The 17,460-nt window shown below is 48.2% G+C and overlaps 3 protein-coding genes across 3 annotated transcripts; all 3 read left to right on the plus strand.

Annotated features, from left to right (window-relative positions):
- Window positions 1-1,603: 1,603 nt before the first annotated feature.
- F4807DRAFT_454625 (glycosyltransferase family 4 protein) lies at window positions 1,604-4,423 on the plus strand (the record flags this gene model as incomplete). Its single annotated transcript, XM_048000603.1, has 8 exons — window positions 1,604-1,693; window positions 1,978-2,357; window positions 2,411-2,691; window positions 2,790-2,992; window positions 3,157-3,500; window positions 3,560-3,582; window positions 3,639-3,765; window positions 3,820-4,423. 8 exons carry the CDS (start codon window positions 1,604-1,606, stop codon window positions 4,421-4,423), a joined length of 2,052 nt encoding a protein of 683 aa, XP_047849019.1.
- Window positions 4,424-5,520: 1,097 nt separating this feature from the next.
- On the plus strand, window positions 5,521-7,226 carry F4807DRAFT_331285 (flavohemo protein). Its single transcript, XM_047995276.1, has one exon. It carries the CDS (start codon window positions 5,634-5,636, stop codon window positions 6,870-6,872), a length of 1,239 nt encoding a protein of 412 aa, XP_047849020.1. The 5' UTR covers window positions 5,521-5,633; the 3' UTR covers window positions 6,873-7,226.
- A 2,446-nt stretch (window positions 7,227-9,672) lies between these two features.
- F4807DRAFT_471991 (beta-ketoacyl synthase domain-containing protein) lies at window positions 9,673-17,455 on the plus strand (the record flags this gene model as incomplete). The annotated part of the gene is made up of 3 exons (XM_048002978.1): window positions 9,673-13,232; window positions 13,292-17,097; window positions 17,190-17,455. 3 exons carry the CDS (start codon window positions 9,673-9,675, stop codon window positions 17,249-17,251), a joined length of 7,428 nt encoding a protein of 2,475 aa, XP_047849021.1. The 3' UTR covers window positions 17,252-17,455.
- Between the last annotated feature and the right edge of the window lie 5 nt (window positions 17,456-17,460).

The following is a 17,460-nucleotide window of genomic DNA, read 5'->3' on the forward strand; positions in this document are numbered from 1 at the left end:
CGGCGCGTATACCGATGGACGGGAACGAATGACTAGGAGGAAAAGGGAATAAATTCCCAATCCAGCAGGTCACCCCGCCTGGCTGGAGTTATGATTGGATATGGACTCTCAGCTATTGTAGATCATTCTGATGTTACCCGAGGACTGATGAATACCTACCTATGCGTATTGTGAAGTGAAAAACGAAGCAGAATGAATAGCTAGAGAATTCAGAAGGTTGGTCACACTCGACTTGGCTTGACTCTATTCTGTACCTAATGTAGAACCAGAATGTATGTGCATAAAATGTTAGTATCAGTATGGCCAATAAAAGGGGGTGTCCATGCTGCCATGTTGGATTTGGTGTTGATTCAAGTTTTTTGAATCCGGGTGAGAAATTAGAATTCGTTTATTCGCAGCATCACAAACGTGCGCCGCGGATGCGGATGCGGATTCCCGTCACGAGCGTGCGGTGCCGCGCGCCTTTCGACAGGGGCGAAAAATGGACTGATGCACATCTCGCTGTGATCATGCCAATTTGACGGAGTCACCAACTTACATAAGACTAAACGAGTTAATAACCGTCAAAACATCAGATCACAGAGGAGCCAGGTGCGTAAGAGCCGTGGACCTGGGTGTTTAACCATGCCCAATATGTCGGTAGGTTATGTAAGTATGTATTCCTCTCAGCCTCAATTCTAAACTTGACCACCAGTTTTATTTACTATTATACTATTTGACTATTGGAGCTTCACTAAGAAGGTTAAGCGTTTAATCCGTTTCAATATTCGTCGTCGGTTGAACTTTCAATTAGAAACCCTTCAAGGTTGTATTTGCAAGTACTTCAAATACCCCTGTACCCCGGCAACTCGGATCGAATGCGTCACTGTGACACCGGGATACGATTGAATTACACTAAAAAGTCGCGCGTTTCGCTCGCCTTCCGCGCACTGCCTCGATCAATGCTTGATCCAATGCGCGGGATGAAAAGAGGTAAGAGCCACACGTTTGTACACACGTGGGTACCCTGTTCCCGTGCCCAAACCTAAAGCCTTCTCCCTGTGGCAGCAGAAGGCAATTGCAATACGGAAGAAGGACTATTCCTGGGCAGTCACCAATTCAAGGTTCACCGCGGGATGCAATAAACATTCGAAGATGCCCAACCTTGAATGAGTACCTGGGTACATGTATCTGCTTGTACCTGCTCACCTCACGTATATGGATACATGCATACAATTAACATCCCACATTGCAGATATGTACTTGTCATATATGTAGGTGTGTAGGTAATTCCTTACCTTTGTAAGTACACATAATATAGGATTTATCAACTTCAATCAGTAAACCTCTCAGCTCTGTTCTCTCTCACCGCTTCCTTTCAAATCACCTTCGCCGGTCCACCCGGACGTCGCCTACCTGAGCCACCAACATACCATAGGAATTCTCCTGACGATTCATACCTGCCCAAGGTATCGACCGGAGGCGAGGGGGAGGTTAAGTGATAAAAAGATGCCATCAACTCTCTCTGGGCCTACCTAGGTACTATCTTATGTCCATAAGCTCTTTGTCTATCCAATAAATACTAGTCTGTCAGCATTGACTTTTGTTCGGTGCCCAATCAGAAATGGCCCCGATCCTAGAAAGGAGAAGGAGGTTCTCAACCTCTTCTACTCATCACAAACGCCGCCTGAGCGAGTTCGCTGCTAAACGGTCAGTATTTCAAAACCTCCCTATTTCTACGATGTTCTCCAGTCGTATGCTATATCTCACAGGGACTGACTCGTTTACACAGTACGTCATCGTGGTGTTTTCCACTGCCAGATCACCTCTCTTAGCATATCCCGTTGATCGGAGGTTATGCTAAGGCAGAATATCTCGCCTTTCTATGCAAGATGCTAATATGTAATAGATGGGCCTTATTCGCGGGCTCTCACGGTATGTCCATATCATAATCTTGAAAACTAAAACCGAACACTTAGCTAACTTAAATCCTCAAAGCCACTATTTCTTGGAATATCGGCTGTAACAAGCGATGATGATACCGTGGTCTTGTCTATTGCGACTCATGATCAGACCTATCTCATTGATTACATGGTTGAGCATTTGAAGATCAATGACTCTTCGAAAGCGGGCCAGGATGTCATCGCAGACTATGTAATCAGCCAGGTGCAGAAGTATGAACATGAAAACTTCGTCAAGTTTGTCGGTGCCGGGCTTCCCCTCAATCTGATGCAATTGAGTCCTACACTCAATTCCCGCCTTTGGTTGGAAATCGATATCGTCCCGATCGACTTTGACGTTGATAGTTCCGAAACATCCTTTTGGGATGACAAGAACGTTGACGAACAAGCCGACTCGATGGCGCGTAAATGCGTCATGTAAGCCAAAATATTCTCATATTCAGATTCGCCCTACTAACGCAGTCCAATAGGGTTTTTGGACCTTCTCTGGTCCCTATCCTACAGGTCGGCTTCCGGGGCGCTGTTATGAGTGACGCTGGATTTAGAGCGCACTTGACAACGCTCGGCGACTACAAACCGACATGCAGCAGTGCAACATGGGATTCCACCATGCATTATGCTAATCAGCTTAAGGAGAAAAAGGTCAAAATCGCCTTTTTCAGTTCGACTCCGCAGGGTGGCGGAGTCGCGCTCATGCGACATGCCTTGGTGCGGTTCGCTCGTCTCGCAGGTGTTGACTTGACTTGGTATGGTATGTCAAATCGCAATATTGCTCAACGATTTGCTCCTCCTTTTAAGCATCTCTATAATGATCCTAGTCGTGTACTTTATGTTAACATGTTATTCAAGTCCCGAAGCCGCGTCCAGGGGTCTTCCGAATCACCAAGAACATGCACAATATCCTTCAAGGTGTCAGCGACCCAGCCGAACGTATTACACCAGAAGACCAAGAGACGATTACCGATTGGATCACTGAAAATGCCAATCGTTATTGGCTCTCTAAAGGCGGACCGTTACGTCCAGTCGAGGAAGGAGGCGCCAACGTCGTTGTGGTATGTATATGAAATTTGGATCAGGGGGTCGATCTCTTTGAGCCCCTTGTCCCAAATACACGTCTTCTCCCTATTAGACCCACACACAACTCTCTACGTATTCTCAATACACGTAGTCAATATGTGGATATTTCTATCTATCTAAACTAACGTAATCGTATTAGATTGACGACCCTCAGATGCCTGGCCTCATCCCACTCATCAAGGAGGTCACGCCGGATCGGCCTGTTATCTACCGCTCGCACATCCAAATTCGTAGTGACCTGGTTGCTCAAAGTGGCTCACCCCAAGATCAAGTATGGACGTTCTTATGGAACAACATTCGGCATGCGGATATGTTCGTGAGCCATCCCATACCTAAATTTGTTCCAGCCAACGTGCCCCGCGAGTTGGTCACCTACTTGCCAGCTACTACTGATTGGCTCGATGGCTTGAATAAGCACATAAACGACTGGGACACCGGTTACTATGGAACCAACTACAATTCGCAATGTCATGCTCAACATATGTAAGTTTGATCAATATCTACTCACTAAACAATGCGATGATTAACATGGACCCTCTTAGGACTCCGCTGAGATATCCAGATTGTAAGTGTCATAATCCCAACATTCTATTAACCATACTAATACTCATACCTACCTAGCCAAATACATTATCCAGGTCGCTCGCTTTGACCCTGCGAAAGGAATACCCACGGTTGTTGACTCGTACGGCGAGTTTCGTAAGCGCGCCCAAGAACTAGGGATAGAGGATGTCCCTCAGTTGATAGTGTGAGTTATCTCAAGAAACTCATTTTCCTTATACGAAAAACTCACTCGTCGTAGTACCGGCAATAGCTCCATTGATGATCCTGACGGGAATTTGATATACGACCTCGTCATGGATCAGATTGAGACCCACTATTCAGAATACGCAGATGACATTAGCGTCATGCGTCTACAGGCCAATGATCAGCTTCTGAATACCCTTATCGCAAAAGCACATGTCGTGCTGCAGCTGTCCACGCGGGAAGGGTTTGAAGTGAAAGTGTCCGAAGCGCTGCACGCCGGACGACCGGTGATTGCCACTCTAGCGGGCGGAATACCGATCCAAGTCAAAGATAAGGAAAATGGTTTCCTCGTCGAGCCCGGCGACTATAAGGCCGTGGCACAACACCTCATAGAGTTATTCACCGACGAAGACCTATGGAATCGGATGAGCCGCGCAGCGAGAACTGGTGTCAGCGACGAAGTCGGTACGGTTGGCAACGCCTTGTCATGGTTCTACCTCGCAAATAAATTCTTCGATGTCGGAGCCAATAAAACTGGTATTAACGGCGTTGGAGGGTTTAAGGGGAGCTGTAGATGGGTGAACGACCTGGCGCGAGAAGAAGCTGGCCATCCGTATAAAGAAGGGGAGAATCGTCTCCCACGCGAGTTTACGAAGTAAGCCGAATTACCCAGATTGCATGAATATGGCTCGAAGCAATATATTTCGTTTTACACACTCGCAGTGGATGTGGATGTGGATGTGGATGGGATGAAAGGGACAGCCTCTCTTATTAGGATTTTTTTCCCCTAGCATGTAGCTAGGGTAGGGTACCCGTCGTTTCGAAAACATGAGTCATGGCTTGGCCAATTTCTTATGTACTACTGGTCAAAGGGGATTTTTTCCGTAGAGGATACACATAATAGACGACTGGCTAGAGAATGCGATACATGTCTATATCGTATGACTTGGTGCCGGAGATGAGTGATTCCGGGAGTTGGGTATCTAGTCCAGAGTCAGCGCCAATTACGTAAATGGTAGCGTTTTGGACTAGCACACACTAGCGGGTTGTTCAAGCTTCAAAAGTGGTCGATGAGTAATGTGGTCGTTTTAAGAGGTGATAAATTTTCAAGCCAATGTGTATTTACGGCGTTCAAAGGTTGACATGGACCACTCAACGTAAAAATAGCCCACTAGTGACGACGTGGACCTTCCTACGCCGCATCTGGCATCTATCTAATGCCGGGTTTCAGGCTACTTTTTCTTGGAAAAATGCAGCGAGGATATGAGAATATCCGAGGAGATGCTTGTCAGAAATGTCTCCGTGGATAAGCTGAGATCAGTCAAGCTGCCAAGATTGGAGTCGATATACGAATATATGAACCCAGGTCTCTCGTCTAGTACTTGTGTCATCATATCTACCCATGCACTAGATTCAATTAACGAAACATCGGGGGATATTGGGTGGTTTTGACTAGCCCACCGCGGAGATAGGAAATCCACGAAAAAGGCCGGGGAGCCGCGTGGGTTCATCACGGCTTCTATACTTCGTCGCTGCGGACGAGCCGCAAGCATTGACTCGGCATCTTCCATAGGGCCGTGGTACGATGAATTTATGGCATGTCGGGGATTTATGCGATGTTTGCGTCCGACGAATAGATGCATGTGTGCAGGATGGGTAGGAGTATATAAAGACGATGCTACCACATCGAGGGAAGCTATTCCAATTCACTTAATTACTATTGCAATCAAAAGTCAACAACCTTATAACAACGTGCTTCTCGTCGATAATATTCGTCGAAGGGGATAAGCAACTACTTTACTCGCCGAGGGACTTGCCTGGACTTGCCTGCTTACCCACCCCCTTCTTCCGGAGACCTACCTATCCAACATGGCCGTCTCCGCGCCCATTTCGCCGGAGCATATCGCCATCGTCAAGGCGACCGCGCCGGTCCTCAAGGAACATGGCACGACGATCACGACACTTTTCTACAAGAATATGATCTCCGCGCATCCCGAACTCAAGAACGTATTCAGCATGTCAAACCAAGAGAGCGGAGCCCAGCCAAGAGCCTTGGCTGCTGCCGTATTCGCGTACGCTACCTATGTCGACGATCTCGGCCAGCTGAAGGCGCTGGTAGAGCGTATCGCGCACAAGCACGAGAGCCTCAAGGTCAAGCCCGACCAGTACCACATCGTCGGGAAACACCTACTCGAGGCTGTCGCGGCTGTTCTAGGCGACGCTTGCACCCCGGCAATCGCGGAGGCCTGGACTGCCGCCTACGCCGCATTGGCCGACGTCTTCATCAGTCGGGAACAGCAGCTGTACGCGGCTCACGAGAACTGGCCGGGCTGGCGCCGCTTCAAAATACAGCGAAAGGTGCCGGAGACGTCCGAGATCACCAGCTTCTACCTCATCCCTGAAGACGAAAAGCCGCTCCCGTCCTTTCTGCCAGGCCAGTACATCAGCCTACAAGTGTTCGTTCCCCAGATGGGCCACATGCAACCGAGGCAATACTCGTTAAGCGAAGCGCCGCGGAGCGACTATTACCGAATCAGCGTGAAGAGGGAGAAGGGCGAGCAGCTCGGCGTTCCGGGCCTGATATCCAACCTGCTGCACGACAATTACAAAGAGGGCGACGTACTCGAGCTGTCGGCGCCGGCGGGTGAGTTCTTCGTAGACCCGAAAGAAAGTAAGAGCAGTCCGATCGCGCTCATATCCGCCGGCGTCGGTATCACTCCTATGCTCTCGATCCTCAACAGTTTGGTGAACGCCGGTTCTCGTCGGCGTATCTCGTGGATCCACGGTGTGCACAGCTCGGAAGCGCGCGCTTTCAAAGATCACATCCGTGGCGTGTGCGCCAAGGGCGTGGACAATGATATCAAGACTACATTTTTCGTGACTTCGCCTCAGCAGGGCGAAGTCCAGGGCGTCGATTACCACTTCGCTGGAAGGACGGACCTAAGCAAAGTCGATCCCAACACTGCCCTCTTCCTTGAAGACTCCGAGGCTGAGTATTACATCTGTGGACCATATTCTTTCATGAAGGACTCGGAGAAGTACTTGATTGGTGCCGGTGTTGGGGCAGAGCGTATTCATCTCGAGGTATTCGGAACCGGTGATCAGTGACGATTGTTAGTTCACGAACAAAGGTATATTCACCTCTCTTGAGGAAGCGATATTCATACTGTACATATTTTTATCTCGTTAGCGGTAGCATGTCTCAGAACTGTTGGGCACAGCCAGGAGTCTTGGGGATATTTGGGAAGATTCCTCTCCAATAATGTACTTGTTCGATAGATACTTAGATACGAGGACAACGTTAGAGGTTTATTATACGGTGGTCGTCTTGTCTCCTGTAAGTATCTATCAAGGTACCCTAGGTTGAACCGAGGTAGGCATCCACCTAGGCAAGGAAAAAGTAGCAAACTTCGTTGGAGAACTTCTTGGGAGTTCGTAAGGACGCGCCATGTCAGCTATATGCGGTAGGTTAGTGTTATTCTCTTGTCAATCAATGGCCAACGATTCACGTTTGTGGTGGCGCTTGGGATCTTTCGGGACGGTCCGCTGTCACACTGTTTGTAAATTGTAACCTCGGTGTGTACAATCTCCCTTAAGACAATTCCATCTGCATACAAATTGTCTAAATTTCGAGTGAGACATACAGGATTAACCTAGTAGTCCATGGTGCCTGATTGGTCCTGACTGTAGATGGAGAATTAGATACCGTAGGTAGCAAACAAACGTTGATCCTTTATTCTTTTTTTTTTTTTTTTTTTTTTTTTTTTTGCAACGTGACCTCACTTGCTAACCTAGGTAGGTAGGTATTTGCTTTTTCATTGCGGGGAACCGTTGAGATTTCCAACTGTTTCAGAGGATCTTAGGGAACTCGAAATGACAAGCTGTAAGTGTCTAAGTATGTCCCTACTCCTGGGTTCAGACGAGAGTAACAATCAACGCAAGGGGTTCGGTAATTACTAATTACAGCTAACTCCGAGGTGCTCGGAATTGAATCATTTCTCCAAATCACATGGAACTCCCCTCCATTTTCAAATCCCGTCACGGCAAGCCTCCGTATATTAAACGAATTTCTGTAGGTACCTACCTATATACAGGTCTAACAAGACTGGTACCTTCGTATTCGACGTAGAGTAGGAAACACATCGTTTGCTTGTCGAGTCCAACCATCACATATGTTTAGATATTCTATTCCAGATCAAGCAATGTCATGATGGCATAATTTAAGTTCGTCGCACAACTATGTCTAGACGTCGACGTGACTGGTAATGTCCTAAGTCCTATGATATGTATTATGCACGTTACTCAATGACGTTTGACCAATATGGTAAATACCCTGAAGGTATTCAAGTCAACACCGACGGCCGTATTCAACCTAAAGCCGAATTGGGGTGGTCCATCGGTAGCAGACTCGAGGAACCACACGGAAACCAACATATGCTTGTGAGATGTGTCTAGCTCTTCCTTCGACATAAGGTACTCAAGTAAACCCGTACGCGTGGATGCCTTGCTTTATTCGGTGTAAGGTACTGGGTGAGAACTATAGATTAACATAGAATTATCTGCTAGAATAAACTCCTGGGGCCAGGACTGTGGCGAGAGGGCCGTACTACGAAAGAAGTAGAATGTATCCGACATCTTGTTTTTCTGCTAGTACGGTATCGCAATTTACCATATAAATTGATAATGTTTATACTGATCCACCAACGGTAGAGTGATATCTGACTGATAAAGTCTAGCTTCGGGTATTTCCATTCTACCTATCTCTTTTGCACAAAGAACAAGGCTACGAATCTAAGACCTGGGAAACCCTGAGGAGCATTCTAGCCGGGATTTCTTATAATAGACATCTTTGTTGTAGGTTTTCTGGTGGACTCGATGTTGTAATCTATCATCGATCAAAATCTCGCAGATACGTGACGCTTGATTAGAGAAATTTTCTAAAATAATATCGTAGTCACTACTTACACACAGTTTTAGTCAGTGTAAGGGACGTGTTTAGCTACCTATCTAGTTCTGTTACGTGTTTTGTCAACTACCCAAGTAGATGGATACGGCTGAATAGGGGTAAGTGAGGCTGTGTTAATAGGCAGGTAGTTGGATATGACCTGTCTACACGTATTCTACTTAACTACAGTGCAAGTATGGCCGAAAGTATTTGACTAATAAGCCTCGAAGGAAACCATATAACGAAACAAATATGTTAGCATTGGTTTCGGAGGATTATAGTTGCTATGGCTTCGTATCTCCTTGGTAACAACCTCCTACAAGTTGCCAACTCTTATCAAGGGCGTTACCTTAACGACGAGGAATTCTCACACTAGGTAATAAGGCCCGTCGACTCTTTCGAAACTTATTAGTTGACCTAGATGAGCCACTTCTTTCTATTTTAGCATAGGATTTCTGAAGATAACTTCGAATCAAAGAATCTTCCTCGGTTTGTCTCCATCCTACTTACTTCATTATAATGGGTGTACCGCCCATGTAGCCCAGAGGTCGTTGATTATCATCTCGAGGTCATATCGATCTCGATCTCATACCCATAACTATCTCTTTCAAGTTTACTTCTCGTATAGAGCCCTCGTTGCAGCCTCATAGTCAATTCTCCTTGTCCCCTTTCTAAGCTACTGTTTCGACCCTTTGATCATCAACGACACCTACACCCCCCTTTCGCTCAACTACCCTCTTGTTAAACCATTCGCCGTGTCAAACTATGCTCTTTCAGTTATTCCATCTAACAGTTTATAATAGATGACCTCACATTTATATCCACTCGAGAATATCCTGTTGATTGCTCAGGTTATTTACCACCCCTTTATTCTCCACTTTCTCAGTTGGTCGCACGCCTTGCACACCAAATTGTAACACCTCCTACATAATACAAATAATTTTGGGTTAAACCGTCCTGGCGATGGTGTACAAACGCCCCTCATCAGAGCCTGTCGCAGTTGTCGGGAGTAGTTGCCGCTTTGCTGGCGGTGCTACCTCGCTAGCCAAGCTATGGGAAGTCCTATGCGAGGTCCCCGACCTCTCCCAAGAAGTGCCACCTGAAAGATTCAATGCTACAGCATTCTATCATCCCGATGGCGAATACCACGGCACGACGAATTCCATCAAGGCATACTGGTTACAACAGGACCATCGAGTTTTCGACGCGGGCATGTTCAACATTACACCCAAAGAAGCTGAGGCGGTCGACCCCCAACAACGCATGGTTCTCGAAGTCGTCTATGAAGCAATGGAGTCAGCTGGATATACCTTAGACACATATTACGGGAAGAACGTATCCGTCTTCTCTGGTGTGATGACGGCGGACCATGACGTACTATCTCAGCGCGACGAGCTTTCGACAAGTCAGTATTACGCCACTGGGAATGCACGTTCGATCATTTCGAACCGGGTTTCGTATTTCTTCAACTTTCAGGGCCCGTCTATGACGATAGATACCGCTTGCAGCTCGAGTCTCGTGGCTCTCCATCAAGCAATCCTGAGCCTGCGGTCTGGCGAGAGCGCTATGGCCTGTGTTACGGGCGTGAACTTGATGTTAACGCCGGAACAATTCCTCGTGGAATCCAGTCTGCACATGCTTAGCCCAACAGGAAAGAGCCGAATGTGGGACGCTTCCGCCGACGGCTACGCACGAGGAGAAGGCGTCGCAGCGTTACTCCTCAAGCCCCTTTCTCGGGCCTTGGCAGATGGCGACGAAATTATGGCAATTATTCGAGACACTGGAGTTAATTCAGACGGGCGAACGAAGGGAATAACTTTGCCTAATCCCGAGGCTCAGTCTTCGTTGATTAAGGAGACTTATAAGAAGACGGGGTTGGACTCTATAGACCCCGAGGATCAGTGCCAGTATTTTGAGGCTCATGGTACCGGTACACCCGCGGGTGACCCCAGAGAGGCGGAAGCAATTTGCAATGCCTTTTTCGACCCAAGTACATGTGCTAGCCCGACGGCTAATGCCGATAATATGCTAGTCGGGTCTTGCAAGACAGTGCTTGGACATACCGAGGGTGCCGCTGGCTTGGCTGGGTTGCTCAAGGTCATACAATCAATGAAGCACGGACTGATCCCCCCAAATTTACATTTCAATTCCATCAATCCTAATGTAAAGCCGTTCTATACACGCCTGGAGATTCCCACTTCTCTTATTCCTTGGCCGCAGCCTCCCGTAGGCCAACCAAAAAGGGCAAGCATCAATTCATTCGGATTCGGAGGTGCTAACGCCCACGCTATTATCGAATCCTATGAGCCGCACATTCACGATGCTATCTATCGGCAGCGTACAAGAGAGGAAGGGAGCGAAGGTCTACAACACCAGGATGTAACCGATAAGCCTTCGCTCTACCTACCACTCCTTCTATCAGCTGCCTCCCAAGTATCATTGCGGGCCGTCGTTTCGTCTTATAGAGAATACTTATTACAACATCCAGATGTCGACCATGATAAACTGGCATGGGCTGTATTCTCTCGTCGAACAGCCCTCCCGTACCGTCTTGCTGTTTCAGCGAATTCGAGGTCTCAAGTCCTTAACGCTTTCGGGAAGATACTGGACGAGTCATCATCGCCTAGTAATACAGGAATCCGGAATAAGACCATAGGTGGGCGACCCAGGATCCTCGGGATCTTTACCGGCCAAGGTGCCCAATGGGCTACGATGTCTAGGTCGTTGTTCCTCAATAACAGAACATATCGCTGTACTATACGTAACCTCGACCAAGTCTTGAGATCTACTTCTCAGCCACCCGACTGGACTTTGGAAGGACAGATCTTAGCAGAGGGGAGTGCGTCGCTAGTCAATATTGCTGCCGTATCCCAACCTCTCTGCACTGCGATACAAATAGGGCTAGTCGATCTGTTAAAGAGCCTAAACGTCAGTTTTCATACCGTCGTTGGGCATTCATCGGGAGAGATCGCGGCGGCGTATGCGGCAGGAAGATTATCGGCGAGAGATGCGATTTTGATCTCGTACTATCGTGGCTACCTGGCACACCTCGCTAGCAGCCCCGAAGGTCAGAAGGGCGGCATGCTCGCAATAGGAATTTCGGAGAAGGAGGCATTCCGATTTTGCGAGGCACCAATGTTCGACGGCAGACTCCATGTCGCCGCGAGCAACTCTCCGTCTAGTGTCACACTCTCAGGCGACCTGGATGTGATCCAGAAAGCTCACGAGGAACTAACTAAGGAGAGAAAGTTCTCAAGGATACTCGTAGTCGATTCGGCCTATCACTCTCCCCATATGATAAAACCTGCGGTCGAATATGTCAAGGCCCTGCAATCTAGCGACATTGAGCCAGATAAGCTGGGTAACGGAACAGTCTGGGTATCTAGCGTGCATGGGCGCTCTATGAACGGAGACGAAGAGCTGAGCGCTGAGTACTGGAGGGACAACATGGTTAACATGGTGCGATTCCATGATGCTGTCGCGAATGCCATCTCTCAACACGGTCCGTTCGACTGTGCTTTAGAAGTTGGTCCCCACCCAGCTCTCAAGGGTCCTTTCACCCAGACAGTCAAATCCCTCGGACACGACCTTCATTATTCGAGTCCTCTGAATCGAACCAAGGATGACACCCTGGCGTTTTCAGACTTTCTTGGGTTCCTATGGTCTCATTATGGCTCACAAGAAATCAACATTGGCAAGTATATTGAACAGTCATCCAGTTCAGCTGTCCTCGACACCCGCATTGCTGACCTACCGACTTACCCATGGGATCACTCCCAATTGCATTATCGAGAGTCGCGAATCTCCCGCCAGTTCCATTTTAAAACCAGCCCTCCTCACGAGTTACTTGGCGTTCGTACTAGAGACGACAATGAGCATGAAATGCGATGGCGAAACCTGCTGAAGCTGGATAAGCTACCTTGGGTAGAACATCATAGCTTCCAAGGCCATGCTCTCCTGCCCGCTTCAGCATATTGTATCATGGCACTTGATGCGGCTCGATGTCTCTTGAAGGAAGAGTCGGCGTCGTTGGTGGAATTGCAGGATGTGCAGATTCTAAGCGGCATAAACATCGAGCGGGATTCCATAGGCACCGAGATCTTGTTTACGCTTGCCGTACTGCCGCAGAGCAATGGTTACGATAAAAACTTGATCGTTGAAGCTGACTTTACATTAGCATCTTGTCCTGCTGACGGAACCACAGTTATGAGAAAGAATATGATGGGACGTCTGATAATTCATCTAGGGGAACCTACCTTGGATGCATTACCGCCTAGATGCCCTTCAGAGTCGGAGACATTTCCTGCGACTCCAGAGTCATTCTATAAAACGATGGAAGAAACGGGATTGGCATATACGGGTCCTTTCCATGCCTTAAATTCTATTCAACGCCGTTATAACTACTGTTCCGCGACCTTGAAGCGCTGGCACCCGGAGGATTCAACCACCCTGCAGATTAGTCCTGCTACGCTTGATAGTTGCTTTCAATCCGCATTCTTGACGTATACGTTTCCTGGAGATAAGTAAGTAACAATTTATCATACAAAGTATTGGAAAGTTTTCTTGCTAACAATGTTTATAGATCCCTTTGGACATCATTTTTGCCAATATGCATCGACCGAATAAAATTTAATCTCGCAACGAGTAAGGGGGACAACCTAACTGTGGACACGCACATGGTCGATATCCAACCTTCCTCAACGGATTCCAAGGCCACATTCTTCGTCGACATGGACATATTCAACGAGGATGGGGATATGGAGATACAAGTCGAGGGACTGACCGTTGCTGCGTTGGCTCACACCTTGCCAAAAGACGACTATGAGCTGTATCTCAACACCGTCTTCGACATCGATCCAACTGACGAGATCGTGCAAGGAGATGCTTCATCTAGCACCACCGTCGACCCGGTTCTCATAGAGGAATGCGCACGGGTTGCTACGTTCTTTGTCAGAAATAATGCTGACAGCAGCGATCCATCACCAGATCTAAGTCCTTTCTATGAAAGACTGGCAAGTTGGTTTCCCGAAATTTTAGGGATGGTGAGTGCGGATTACTGGCGCATCGACACCAAGGAAACTATCGACGCTCTTATACAAGGATCAGATTTTTATGGTTGTCTGAACCTGATTCGCGAATTAGACAGCCACCAGCCGGACTTCGTGGCCGATGTCCTACCTATCTTGATCGAGGAGACGCACCACTTATCCTGTACTAGCCGTCATGTTGGTCGTATCGCGAGGCAGATCGCTCATCGGTACCCTCAAATGGACATGCTCGGTCTAGCTGGGTCTGAGTCTGAACTCCTTGCCGATGTCTTGTATGCCGTAGGCTCTGCGTTCTCTTCCTTTACCGTCGGCACCGGGACGCTGCGGTATCCAAGCCGGAGCCAGTTGGTTCCAGCAGAAGAGCTTAGACGGAGAATTGTTCCTTTGACATTGGATCTTACCAAGGACTTAAAAGATCAGCTGGGACGAGAAAGAATGTACGATCTCGTCTTGCTGTCGGCATCCGAGCTTGAGGATAATTATATTCCTCACACGCTGAAGTACTTGCGCGAAATCATGAGACCAGGAGGCTTCTTGATAGTAGTTCAATCTTCGAAGAGTCCAACGAAGTCTCGATTATTGCGAAATCTCAAGGAACAGTACGACGGAGCTGGAGCTCCCACACCACCCCAGTGGCCCGACGTCCTCGATGCATACGGCTTCATTCAAGTTGCCAAAAACAGCAATCAATCATATTTTGCCGGTTACTCTATCATGGTGCGGCAATTGAGTAGCCCAGAACTAATACTACTCAAACAGCCATCGAGGACTATAGACGATGCTATAACCGATCACTTGCTTATCATTGGCGGTAATGAATCCTCCAGTCGCCAACTAGTTCACCAGTTGGAGCAACGCCTCCTGAGCCAATGTCGGCAATTTACCGTACGAGCCACGTTCGATGAGGTCGAGTCGAAAGCTCTGAACGCCTGCACCGCCGCAATCGTTTTAGCAGATCTTGATCAGCCGCTGATGACAAATATGACACAGGGGATGCTGGATCAGCTGCGGGATCTCTTGCGGCCGAACATGAAGGTACTCTGGCTCACTTTCCAGGCATTGTCAGGGAATCCGGACAATGCAGCCACCTTCGGTTTCACGCGCACAGTATCGGCCGAGGTTCCAGGTCTCGTGCTGCAGATGCTTGATCTAGAAGAGATCGAGGGCTCTGGAGATCTCGTAGCGGATCACTTCATCTGTCTAATGGGAGGAGTTGAGAAGAGCGAGAGCAATGCGCTATGGACGGACGAGCGTGAGATCCATATCAAGGGTGGACAGCGATTAATCCCCCGTGTCCTACCTTTGAAAGAATCAAACGATAGCGTCAACTCTTTCCGACGAGTAGTTTCACATCCAACAAACTCCCTCCGAGAACCTGTCGAAGTCACCTCATATCTCAACTCGGATGGCCTGATTCGGTACGAGGCCAGGAGTGGATGTTCTAGTCCTTCGGGTGACCCAGCCGATCAAACCCGGATTTATGTAGATTACAGCTCCGCGGAAGCGCTAAGACTCGACAGCGAAGATTGCGAACGGACCGGCGGCCCATGTCTTGCCTATATATGTTTCGGCGTCAACTGTTCCACTGGCGAAGGGGTTATGGCGATATCTTCCAACAATTCTTCGTACCTCTCGTTACCGAGTGAGCAAGTATATCCTATTAGCCCGAGTGCTGAGATTGGTCTACCTTTGATATCTCTCGCGATGCAATACATAGTAGCCGAAACGATTGCGAATCGAGCTGCTAGACAACCAATTATCCTGATTGATTCGGATCCTATGCTCACCCAATGCGTAGTAGAATCCGTCCACGACCTTAGCTCTGTCATTTCGTATTCCACAACACCTTCTGGGAAGGACAATGGGCATGCTTCCGAATTTTTACATGCGCGTGCATCGACGAGAGATATCAAGAAACTCTTCCCGCCGAAAGGGGCGGTCATCTTCGATTTCCAACCGGCAAAGCACGTAATGCTGTCCGGGCAAATTTCGAATTTGCTTCCAGCCAACTGCAAGTACTATTCCGGCGACATAGCAAATCCCCGTAATTACTGTGGGAAGACGTGCTGGAAAACGGCTGTATCAAAGGCCTTGGAGTCGGATCTCACAAGCTTACGAAAGCATGTCAAATTTGACACTTCTTCTCTACCAGAACTGCTATTGAATACCAAATTATCGCCGTCGCCTTTCCGTTTGATCGATTGGAGAGCTGACCGAAATGCGATGTGTACCAAAGAACACGTCATGTCGAAGAAGGTTTTCCGCCCGGACAGGACGTATGTGCTGTTCGGGACGACAAGAGATCTTGGTCAAAGTTTGTGCTATCTGTTCGTCGAGCATGGCGCCCAGAATATCGTACTAGCTAGTCGAAACCCGAAAATGGACCCGAAATGGGTCAAGGAGCTATCAGACGCCTACAGCGCAAACATCGAGATACGCAAGTGCGATGTTACAGATCTTGCTAGTGTGGAAGCGTTGAAGGAAAATCTGTGGCAGTCCATGCCTCCAGTTGCCGGAATCGTTAACGGAGCCATGGTTCTCGATGACCGTGTCTTCGCGCAGATAGACTTGGATACTTGGGAGCGAGTAATGCGACCCAAGACGGTTGGGTCGCAAAACCTTGACATCGCATTCCGTGATTCAAATTTAGAATTCTTCATCATGACTTCATCCTTTGCAGCTATCGGCGGCCACCCGGGTCAAGCCAACTATGCTGCCGCCAACATGTACATGAACGGATTAGCAGGTATGCGACGATCTCGCGGTCAAGCCGCGTCGGTCCTGAATATCGGCGTTATTTATGGCCTCGGTTTCCTTCTACGAGAGAAAGAAGAACTCTACGCCGGTCTAGAGCGCGAGGGATATCCACCCATCTCGGAGCGTGATATCCACCATATGTTCCTCGAAGCCGTCGCCGCAGGTCGTCCTAGAGGAGCATCAAACCCGGAGCCACCCATCGACATCACCACCGGTTTGCGCAGATTCGATCCCACCGACCCGAATCCTTTGCATTGGCATCAAGATCCACGATTTAGCCATTATAATTTCCAAGATAGAGAAGAGTCGAGCACGGCGACCGAGGGTGAACGGAAACCCCTCAAAGACAGCATAGCGGCACTGACGGAGCCTTCCGCCATCGCGCAGGTCATCCTAGAGGCGTTCATGGAAAGGTTGCATACGCTCCTCCAACTACCTAAAGAGGCCATCCATGCGGTCCAAACCCTATCCGAATTAGGCGTTGATTCGCTTGCTGCAGTAGAAGTCCGGACGTGGATCTTCAAGGCCGTCGGTAAAGATATCTCGGTGATCAAATTACTCGGTAGCATTAGTATACAGAAAAGTAAGTAACATCCCCTTTACTAACCCCCTTTTCAACCTTTTCCCCTCTCCCTATTTATAAATTGAAACAAGCATGCTAACAATGACGAACAGTGTGCGCAGACCTGGCTGGGCGGATTATAGCCGAGCGTCGCGTTCAGAATGACGGCATGTAATAGGAACGCTTCCTTTCACTTACATTATATACATGTCACATTATCCGAAACAAGTATCGGGAGTCGTTTTTGCTGCACTCAACGGGGAAGGAGCCTATAATTTTAGCATGCAGTATGAGATGAGCAGAAACTTACAAGCGGAACAAGAGCACATCGTGAGTAGGTAACTACGCAGGTAGATTACCCAGGCACCTAGTCAGTAATACTTC

This window comes from Annulohypoxylon truncatum (genome assembly GCF_022578515.1).
Source record: "Annulohypoxylon truncatum strain CBS 140777 unplaced genomic scaffold F4807scaffold_56, whole genome shotgun sequence".
In the NCBI taxonomy this organism is placed as follows: domain Eukaryota; kingdom Fungi; phylum Ascomycota; class Sordariomycetes; order Xylariales; family Hypoxylaceae; genus Annulohypoxylon; species Annulohypoxylon truncatum.

Excerpts from the sequence above, each read along its gene's own strand:
- F4807DRAFT_331285 (XM_047995276.1), top strand. The coding sequence starts at position 5,634 with ATGGCCGTCTCCGCGCCCATTTCGCCGGAGCATATCGCCATCGTCAAG.